This window comes from Bufo gargarizans, chromosome 7 (assembly GCF_014858855.1).
Source record: "Bufo gargarizans isolate SCDJY-AF-19 chromosome 7, ASM1485885v1, whole genome shotgun sequence".
Classification (NCBI taxonomy): domain Eukaryota; kingdom Metazoa; phylum Chordata; class Amphibia; order Anura; family Bufonidae; genus Bufo; species Bufo gargarizans.
Genome location: NC_058086.1, coordinates 170,503,922 through 170,515,230, shown reverse-complemented (window position 1 = coordinate 170,515,230; position 11,309 = coordinate 170,503,922). Strand labels below are relative to the sequence as shown.

Genomic DNA, 11,309 nt, shown 5'->3' with positions numbered 1-11,309 from the left:
ATCGCACATGTATTGCACCCTACAGACTCCATCGCACATGTATTGTACCCTATAGACTCTATCACCCATGTAACGCACCGTATAGACTCCATTGCACAAGTATCACACCCTATAGACTCCATCCGCACATGTATTGCACCCTATAAACTCCATTGCTCATGTATAGCACACTATAGACTCCATTACACATGTACTGCACCCTACAGACTCCATCGCACATGTATCGCACCCTATAGACTCCATCGCACATGTATCGCACCCTATAGACTCCATTGCACATGTATCGCACCCTACAGACTCCATCGCACATGTATTGTACCCTATAGACTCCATGTCACATGTATCACACCCTATAGACTCCATCGCTCATGTATGGCACCCTAGAGACTCCATCTCACATGTATCGCACCCTATAGACTCCATGTCACATGTACCGCACCCTACAGACTCCATCGCACATGTATTACACCCTATAGACTCCATCTCACATGTATCGCACCCTATAGACTCCATCTCACATGTATCACACCCTATAGACTCCATTGCTCATATATCGCACCCTATAGACTCCATCACACATGTATTACACCCTATAGACTCCATTGCACATGTATGGCACCCTATAGAAGACTCCATCGCAAATGTATTGCACCCTATAGAAGACTCCATCGCTCATGTATGGCACCCTAGAGACTCCATCTCACATGTATCGCACCCTATAGACTCCATCGCTCATGTATTGCACCCTATAGACTCCATCGCTCATGTATCGCACCTTATAGACTCCATCTCACATGTATCGCACCCTATAGACTCCATCGCTCATGTATGGCACCCTATAGACTCCATCACACATGTATCACACCCTATAGACTCCATCGCTCATGTATCACACCCTATAGACTCCATCGCTCATGTATCGCACCCTATAGACTCCATCTCACATGTATCGCACCCTATAGACTCCATCGCTCATGTATCGCACCCTATAGACTCCATCTCACATGTATCGCACCCTATAGACTCCATCGCTCATGTATCGCACCCTATAGACTCCATCACACATGTATCACACTCTATAGACACCCAAGTTGAATTTGGCAGCACTGGGGAGATTTATAAAAACTGCTGCAAAGGAAAAGGGGAGCAGTTGCCCATAGCAACCAGATTCCATATTTCACAGGTTCTGATTGGCTGCTACGGGAAACCGCTCCCAACTAAAGGCTACCCCTATGAAAACGTGAACTCCATTTCCCACAATTCCCGGCTATGACCGGCTGTGCAGTGGGATCATGGGAGTTGTAGTGCGGGGGCTATCGCTGCTATTGGCCGGGCAGACAGTACCGCGTCTTACCGCCAGAGGGGGCGTCGGCCTGGGCTCGTTCACCGGTTGACACTTCCGCTTCCGGTGAGCAGGCTGCTGTTGTGAGTCCCGGTGTCTTCCGGCGCCCGTAGGCCTCTGGTCCCTGCAGTGCGCCCCCTGTCTGCCGTCCCCGGAGGCCCCGGCCGGACCCCGCCATGATGTCGCTCCTGTCTCGGCTGCTGGACTGGTTCCGCTCTCTCTTCTGGAAGGAGGAGATGGAGCTGACGCTGGTCGGGCTGCAGCACTCGGGGAAGACCACCTTTGTCAATGTCATAGCGGTGAGAGGAGGGGAGGGCAGCAGTCAGGGGGTCCCGGCTGTAGAACTACAAGCCCCAGCATGTAATGAACTACTAATCCCAGCATGTAATGCACTACTAATCCCAGCATGTAATGCACTACTAATCCCAGCATGTAATGAACTACAAGCCCCAGTATGTAATGCACTACTAATCCCAGCATGTAATGCACTACTAATCCCAGCATGTAATGAACTACAAGCCCCAGCATGTAATGAACTACAAGCCCCAGCATGTAATGAACTACAAGCCCCAGCATGTAATGAACTACAAGCCCCAGCATGTAATGAACTACAAGCCCCAGCATGTAATGAACTACAAGCCCCAGCATGTAATGAACTACAAGCCCCAGCATGTAATGAACTACAAGCCCCAGCATGTAATGCACTACTAATCCCAGCATGTAATGCACTACTAATCCCAGCATGTAATGCACTACTAATCCCAGCATGTAATGAACTACAAGCCCCAGCATGTAATGAACTACAAGCCCCAGCATGTAATGAACTACAAGCCCCAGCATATAATGAACTACAAGCCCCAGCATGCAATGAACTACAAGCCCCAGCATGCAATGGACTACTAATCCCAGCATGTAATGAACTACAAGCCCCAGCATGAAATGAACTACAAGCCCCAGCATGCAATGGACTACTAATCCCAGCATGTAATGAACTACAAGGCCCAGCATGCAGTTAACTACTAATCCCAGCACGTAATGCACTGCAAGCCCCAGCACGTAATGCACTGCAAGCCCCAGCACGTAATGCACTGCAAGCCCCAGGACGTAATGCACTGCAAGCCCCAGGACGTAATGCACTGCAAGCCCCAGCACGTAATGCACTACAAGCCCCAGCACGTAATGCACTACAAGCCCCAGCATGCAGTTAACTACAAGCCCCAGCATGCAATGGACTACTCATCCCAGCATGTAATGAACCTGTAATCACAGTATGTAATAAACTACTCATCCCAGCACGTAATGCACTACAAGCCCCAGCATGTATTGCACTACCAGCCCCAGCATGTAATGCACTACAAGCCCCAGCATGTAATGCACTACAAGCCCCAGCATGCAGTTAACTACAAGCCCCAGCATGCAATGGACTACTCATCCCAGCATGTAATGAACCTGTAATCACAGTATGTAATAAACTACTCATCCCAGCACGTAATGCACTACAAGCCCCAGCATGTATTGCACTACCAGCCCCAGCATGTAATGCACTACAAGCCCCAGCATGTAATGCACTACAAGCCCCAGCATGCAGTTAACTACAAGCCCCAGCATGCAATGGACTACTCATCCCAGCATGCAATGGACTACTCATCCCAGCATGCAATGGACTACTCATCCCAGCATGTAATGAACCTGTAATCACCGTATGTAATAAACTACTCATCCCAGCATGTAATGAACTACAAGCCCCAGCATGCAATGGACTACTCATCCCAGCATGTAATGAACCAGTAATCACAGTATGTAATAAACTACTCATCCCAGCATGTAATGAACTACAAGTCCCAGCATGTAATGGCCCAAGACAGTTGGTAGTAGTAGTGCCCCCTGTTGACGTGGCAGGGATACGCCGTGGTACAGGTGGCGGCGGCTGACGGCTGGTCTTGTGTCTCCCGCAGTCGGGCCAGTTCAGCGAGGACATGATACCGACCGTCGGGTTCAACATGAGGAAAGTGACAAAAGGAAACGTCACCATCAAGGTGAGGAAATACCGAAGAAGTAACGGGGTCATCTGTAAACGTAGCTTCATCACCATTTCCCAGATCTCCGCTTGCTCTCATTGAATAGAAACATTCTTGTTTACATTCAGAGAATGAAAAAGTGCCCTGAGGGTTTGTTACAATGAGCTGTGAAGGTAAACAGCCGCCGGGACTTCAGACTGATACATGATACCTGCACTGATACATTGTAACAAACTATCAGGAGAGGGATTTGTGCTGCCAAAGACTCATACATTGTGACTAGAGTCGAGCGAAGCGAGCTTGGGATTCTTAATCCGAAGTCGGTTCGTTCAAAACTTCGGAATAACTGTCTCCGTACAGTATTAGAATGTATGGGCTCTGATGAGCTGAAGTACGTTATTCTCCAAGTTGCGCGATACTTCGTTGAATAACTTTGGTAATTGATTATAATTTAACCACTTCAAAACTTGGCTCTGAACTCGGCTTCGGTTCCAAAGTTTTTCACTGTAATAATTAATTACCGAAGTTAGTCGCGTGCGACTTCGTGAATAATGGACTTCGCCTCATCGGAGACAGTACATTCTAGTTCTGTATGGAGAAGGATCTCCGTACAGCATTATAACACATTTTTTAGCGTCGTGACTTTGGATGTAGCATCCGAAATTCGCTCATCTCTAATTATAACCAGAGACAGATCTGTGCTAATGTGTACACTGGATAGAAAAGGAACAGTCGCCATTCACTGAAACCAAGCAGAGATCCTGAAATATTCCCTGAACCGTGCAGTGACAATGGACATGTCTGCTCTTTTCCTTCCCCTGTGTTTTCCTTCAGATCTGGGATATCGGGGGGCAGCCTCGATTTCGCAGCATGTGGGAGCGCTACTGTCGGGGCGTCAACGCCATTGTGTAAGTTACATCGTCTCTACCTCCGCTGTCTGACCCCCGGGAACCTCCCCTTTAGGCCTCTTGCACACAAACGTATTTTCTTTCCATGTCCGTTCAGTTTTTTTTGCGGACCCATTAATTTCAATAGGTCCGCAAAAAAAAAAACCAGAAGTTACTCCGTGTGCATTCCGTTTCCGTATTTCTGTTTCACTAAAAGATAGAACTTGTCCTATTATTGTCCGAATAGGACTGTTCTATTAGAGGCCAGCTGTTCCGTTCTGCAAAATACGGAATGCACACGGACGTCATCCGTATTTTTTGCGGATCCGTTTTTTGCAGACCACAACATACATACGGTCATGTGCAAGAGGCAGCACATAATCCTAACTGATCCCTGTGACCTTCTTCCTCCGCAGTTACATGGTGGACGCGGCCGACAGCGAGAAGATAGAAGCGTCTCGTAATGAACTGCACAACCTGCTGGATAAACCGCAGTTACAGGGTATACCGGTGCGTGTCCAGCAGAGGGCGCCGTGCCTGCCCCCGAACTAGTCACAGCCATTGTATCATAAGAACATTTGCAACTTTCTCACCATTGTCAAGATCTCTTCTTGCTGTCGCTGAAAGGGAACAGGAATGTTTACATCCAAAGGCTGAAGCATATACAGATCTTACACCTCTCACAGCTGAGGGTTTGTTACAGTTGTATCCAGTCCAGCCAATCTTTATGTCTATAGCGCCAACATATTCCGCAGCGCTTTGCAATTAGAGGGTTCATGTACAAACAGAGTCAGAGCAACATACACGAGGAATGAAGACCCTGATCACAAGAGCTTACAATCTATGAGGAGATGGGGGTGAGACAAAAGGTGTAGAGCTTCTGAGTGCATGGGGTGCGGATGTGATGGATCAGGTTTAGACTTATACTGATTCTGTAGGGAGGAGACTTAGATCAGGGGATGTGATCGGCCACCCTGTAAAGATGTGTGTTTAGGGAGCTCCTAAAACTGTGGATGATGGGAATTAACCTACTTGCTTGCGGTAGGGCGTTCCAGAGAGTTGGGGCAGCTCGGGAGAAGTCTTGGAGCCTGGAGTGAGAGGTTCAGATTATGGGGGGCACGGGAAGAATGGTAGACGGAGATGTAGGGGATGCAGCACTGGGGAGGGCTTTGTGGGTGAGAAGAAGCAGGGAACACATCATCACACCTGGTCCTGTCAATCACAGTGCAGAGGGCGCGGCAGTTGCAGAGAGAGCAGAGCCTCCAGGTGTAATGGTAACGCCCCCGTTGCTCCTAGAGACTCATTTGCATATAATAAAACATCCTTTTTCTCAGCAATGCGGGAACATATGAACATGGACCAACACAGATGCCAAGTGCACATGTAACAGGTCAGCCAGTGTGATAGGGACAAAACTGCTGACAGATGCCCTGTAAATTGGATTCTATACTGTATGGGCAACCGATGCAATGACTGGCACAAGGCGGAGGCATCAGAGTAGCGGTTAGACAGATAGATGAGCCTGGCTGCTGCGTTAAGGATAGATTGGTGAGGGGGCGACCAGTTAGTAATGAGGTAACAGTAATCGTGAAGATCAGGACAACAATGAGAATTTTTGTTGTTTTTACTGTAAGAAAAGGGCGAATCCTAGAGATGTTTTTGAGGTGCAGACGACATGAGCGGGCGAGAGATTGAATATAGGGGTGAAGGAAAGGTCAGTGTCCAACATAACACTGAGACAGCGGGTGTGCACCCAGGAGATATGGCAGTGCTGCCCACCGAGATGGAGATGATGTCAGAGACAGCGGACGGACAGTCACTGGAGGACATGATGTCAGAGACGGCGGACAGACAGTCACTGGAGGACATGATGTCAGAGACGGCGGGCAGACAGTCACTGGAGGACATGATGTCAGAGACGGCGGACAGACAGTCACTGGAGGGCATGATGTCAGAGACGGCGGGCAGACAGTCACTGGAGGACATGATGTCAGAGACGGCGGGCAGACAGTCACTGGAGGACATGATGTCAGAGACGGCGGGCAGACAGTCACTGGAGGACATGATGTCAGAGACGGCGGGCAGACAGTCACTGGAGGACATGATGTCAGAGACGGCGGGCAGACAGTCACTGGAGGACATGATGGCAGAGACGGCAGGCAGACAGTGACTGGAGGACATGATGTCAGAGACGGCGGGCAGACAGTCACTGGAGGACATGATGGCAGAGACGGCAGGCAGACAGTGACTGGAGGACATGATGTCAGAGACGGCGGGCAGACAGTCACTGGAGGACATGAGGTCAGAGACGGCGGGCAGACAGTCACTGGAGGACATGAGGTCAGACAGTCACTGGAGGACATGAGGTCAGAGACGGCGGACAGACAGTCACTGGGGGACATGAGGTCAGAGACAGCGGACGGACAGTCACTGGAGGACATGATGTCAGAGACGGCAGGCAGACAGTCACGTGAGGACATGATGTCAGAGACGGCGGACAGACAGTCACTGGAGGACATGATGTCAGAGACGGCAGGCAGACAGTCACGTGAGGACATGATGTCAGAGACGGCGGGCAGACAGTCACTGGAGGACATGAGGTCAGAGACGGCGGGCAGACAGTCACTGGAGGACATGAGGTCAGAGACGGCGGGCAGACAGTCACTGGAGGACATGATGGCAGAGACGGCGGACAGACAGTCACTGGAGGACATGATGGCAGAGACGGCGGGCAGACAGTCACTGGAGGACATGATGGCAGAGACGGCGGGCAGACAGTCACTGGAGGACATGATGGCAGAGACGGCGGGCAGACAGTCACTGGAGGACATGATGGCAGAGACGGCGGACAGACAGTCACTGGAGGACATGATGTCAGAGACGGTGGGCAGACAGTCACTGGAGGACATGATGTCAGAGACGGCGGGCAGACAGTCACGTGAGGACATGATGTCAGAGACGGCGGGCAGACCGTCACTGGAGGACATGATGGCAGAGACGGCGGGCAGACAGTCACTGGGGGACATGATGTCAGAGACGGCGGGCAGACAGTCACTGGGGGACATGATGTCAGAGACGGTGGGCAGACAGTCACTGGAGGACATGATGTCAGAGACGGCGGACAGACAGTCACTGGAGGACATGAGGTCAGAGACGACGGGCAGACAGTCACTGGGGGACATGAGGTCAGAGACGGCGGGCAGACAGTCACTGGAGGACATGATGTCAGAGACGGCGGGCAGACAGTCACTGGAGGACATGATGTCAGAGACGGCGGGCAGACAGTCACTGGAGGACATGATGGCAGAGACGGCGGGCAGACAGTCACTGGAGGACATGATGGCAGAGACGGCGGGCAGACAGTCACTGGAGGACATGATGTCAGAGACGGCGGACAGACAGTCACTGGGGGACATGAGGTCAGAGACGGCGGGCAGACAGTCACTGGAGGACATGATGTCAGAGACGGCAGGGGTGAGGTGATGGGTTGAAGTGTATAGCGGGGTGTCATCGGCATAGAGATGGTAATGGAAACCGAATCTGCTGATAGTCTGTCAGTGTATAAACACATCAGCAGCACAAATCTCTCTCCTGATAGTTTGTTACAATGTATCAGTGCAGGTAAAATCTATCAGTCTGAAGTCAAGGCTCATGAAGGATTGTCTAGACTGGATACAATTGAAACAAGCCCTCTGCTGTGAGAAGGATTAGGTCTGCACAGAGACATCCGTTCACTGTCAGGAAGCAGAAGTCTTGAAAATGGATAGGAATTGAAAAGCAACATATACGTTGCAAATTATAGACTTATTAATGTAATATTGTAGCTATTCACTGGATAGATAATAAATGCTAGATGGGTTGTTGGGGGGCCGACTGCTGAGCCCCCCACCAATAACTAGACCCAGGAGTTTGAAGTTGTGGTTGGGTATGCGGACACCCCTCCCCCACTCCATTCCAGGTCCATGGCCCTGACCGATACTGACGAGCGCCCCTCTGTACGGTGACCACTGACCCGATGTTTTATCTCTTTACAGGTTCTGATTCTTGGGAATAAAAGAGACCTCCCGAGCGCGCTGGACGAGCGGCAGCTGATCGACAAAATGTAATCATTACACTTCATAGAGCGAGGGCCAATGTAACGATCATATCGGACAACGAGCAATGTATCTACTGGATCTGATTCTAACCTGTGGTGTTCTGATAACAGGACCCACCTGCTGGTGACGGATCCCGCAGAGCCTGTAATGTGTGAACCGCTGCGGGGTATAATCAGACCCCTACTGCCATAAATGCATTGTCATTCATGCCATTCCCTAATATTGTAATAAGATGCAGCAGGGATCCGGGAGGATTGGCCGGATGTTTATGTTTCCGGAGTTCTAGTGACCGCTGCTCTCTCCGCACAGGCACCTGGCGATGATCCAGGACCGGGAAATCTGCTGCTATTCCATCTCCTGTAAAGAGAAGGATAACATAGGTAAGAGGCGGGGAGACCGTGTTGGGCCCCCCTGCAGTCAGCACTCTCGATTCTTACCTCTTGATGTCTCTCTCCTCAGATATCACCCTGCAGTGGCTGATCCAGCACTCTAAGACGCGCCGTAGCTAAGAGTCGTGGAAGCTGCTGCTCTATATTATGGAATGTGCCCTTCTTGCCCTGCCCCACGGACGTGCCCTCTATCTCCCTGCCCTGTGCCTGGGGACATATGCTCCTCACACTTCGGAGGGCACGCCACCGGGGCCCATCTGCTTGAGGATGTGCCGCTGCTGTCCACCCAGGGTCATGTCCTCGTTTCCTGCTCTGCCTCCCAAGTTCGCTCTCGACCCGTCCAGCTGAATATATTCCTTCTGTTCTCTTTGCGGTGATCGGTGGCCCATCCCATATCCAGTCCGTCCTTCCTGTTTGAGCCCTGGTGACGCTACAGGTCTTTAGGCTTCATGATTTCTATCTCCATCCATCTGGTCGCCCGCCAGGGTTTGCCTTGCCCCCCACACACTTATGTGCCTTCATGTCTGCCCTTTGCACCGTGCTGTTTCTTTAGAGACGTCTCGCTGCTGCTTGCCCCAAACCTTGGTCGACTACTTCCTAGGAGCCATCCGTGGGCATGCCGATATGTCGACTTGATATAAAGATGCCAAAGCAGAACGGGGGGCAGGGTGGACTCCTGGAATGGAGTGTCACATGTTCTTACAATAATCAAGTCGTCCATGACGTGAAAGATTTTGTGGAGCACGAGGATCAGTGGAGATAATGGGGGCGGTTGTCAACCCTACAGCACCACGGTCAGTTACTTCGGTTGCGCCCCCCCCCCCCCCCCCCCTACAGACTGCACTCAGAGCATTGCATACCCATCAGTCGGCAGAACAATCAAGATCTGGAGATGGAGGCCTTCAACTGTGGAAAATTCTTCTGTCTGTCCTTCCACTTGGTACTCAAGAGGCTCTGCATCTCCTCGGCAGGAGTCTTGTCCAGCTCCGTCTTCCATTCCCTGAGTTTGCTGAGTCCCCATCCCGTGTGCGCCCCCTGGTATGCTTCCCTTCACCTGGCACTACCTGCTGCCGCCATCGCTTTAGCTCGCTCTGCACTATTGCTGCTATTCACATTTTCTTTTGGCCTTTTCCTTGTGCCTGAGCGTGATAGATCTCCACAGAACCGGGACGACTTCCCTTTGAGTGCTACTAGAGACCGGTTCAAATCAGGAGTCTGCATGGGCGCTGATTAAAGGTATAGGTGCATTTTGAATAACGTCACTTTCAGTAAGTTTGCAATTACGTAATTTCTGCTCTAGCTCCACTCCGAGTGGCATTCAGGTATCTTCTGTTGGCTGTGACCTCGCTGCCTCCTGCTTCAGCACGGACAGCGAGATGTTTACACCAGGGGTCAGCCGTCCCAGGCACTCCAGCAGCTGTGACACTACAACTCCCAGGATGAACACTTGCTCGACTGTTGTCAGAAGTGAATTGACAATGCTGAGATTTGTAGTCTCACAACAGCTTGAGATCCAGAGGTTGGTGGCCCCTGACCTGCATCTTTTACATTGCAGTGTACAATCTTGGCCAAAAGTTTTGAGACTGACACGAATTTAGGTTTTCACACTATTTTCTGATTCAGTTTTTCTGGTGGCAATCTACATTATCTCTAGATCGTTATGAATTGCAATTAATTGTAAACTCATCCCTTGCCATGAAAATGGACTTCATATAAAAACCCCATTTCATTGGACTTCAGCCCTGCTGACATCATGTCGGTGATCTTCTCTTTAGCTCAGGAGAAAGTGTTAAAGCAGGCAAGGCAGCTGATTGAATCAGAAGAGCAGCTGATTGCTTGAAATCATTGTCTTCTTCTGTTAACCATAGTTGCCTCCCAGGAAACGTTTCGTCATCATTGCTTTGCATCAAAAGGACGTTGCAGGCGAGGACATTGCTGCTTGTAAGACTGCAACTAAATCCAAATCAACCATTTATTGGATCATCAAGAACTACAAGAAGACTCCAGGGCACCCAAGAAAGTCCAGCAAGTGCCGGGACCATCTCCTAAACAGGATTAAGCTACAGGATTGGGTCACCACCCTGACAGGAGCCCCTTCTCCCGACCACCCAGGAGCCCCTTCTCCCGACCACCCAGGAGCCCCTTCTCCCGACCACCCAGGAGCCCCTTCTCCCGACCACCCAGGAGCCCCTTCTCCCGACCACCCAGGAGCCCCTTCTCCCGACCACCCAGGAGCAATGTGGTGAATACTTTTTCCGGCATGATGAAGACCATAACCCAAGGCAAAAGTGGCTTGGTGAACAAAACATTGAAATTTTGGGTCCCTGGCCAGGAGACCCCCCCAGATCTCAATCCCATTGAGAACCTGTGGTCGATCCTCAAAAAGCAGGAGAAAAACAAAAACACAGACATTGTGATCAACTCCAAGCACTGATTAGACAAGAATGGGTTTGTCATCAGTCAGGATTTGGCCTAGAAGCTGACATGCGGGGCAAAGTGCAGAAGAAGGGTCAAAACTGGAAATATTCCGTTTCTGCATAAACTTAATGGAGTTGTCAATAAATATTTTTAACTTC

General features: G+C 50.5%; 1 protein-coding gene across 1 annotated transcript; it reads left to right on the top strand.

The window, feature by feature from the left end:
• Positions 1 to 1,373: 1,373 nt before the first annotated feature.
• On the top strand, positions 1,374 to 11,309 carry ARL8B (ADP ribosylation factor like GTPase 8B). The gene is made up of 7 exons (XM_044301025.1): positions 1,374 to 1,641; positions 3,298 to 3,378; positions 4,195 to 4,268; positions 4,664 to 4,757; positions 8,282 to 8,349; positions 8,654 to 8,724; positions 8,804 to 11,309. The coding sequence occupies exons 1-7, from the start codon at positions 1,519 to 1,521 to the stop codon at positions 8,851 to 8,853; spliced, it is 561 nt and encodes a 186-aa protein (XP_044156960.1). The 5' UTR covers positions 1,374 to 1,518; the 3' UTR covers positions 8,854 to 11,309.

Coding starts and splice junctions, on each gene's coding strand:
- ARL8B (XM_044301025.1), top strand. CDS start 1,519: ATGATGTCGCTCCTGTCTCGGCTGCTGGACTGGTTCCGCTCTCTCTTC. Junction 4,758..8,281: donor CGCAGTTACAGGGTATACCG/GTGCGTGTCCAG, acceptor ATCTCTTTACAG/GTTCTGATTCTTGGGAATAA. Junction 8,725..8,803: donor TAAAGAGAAGGATAACATAG/GTAAGAGGCGGG, acceptor CTCTCTCCTCAG/ATATCACCCTGCAGTGGCTG.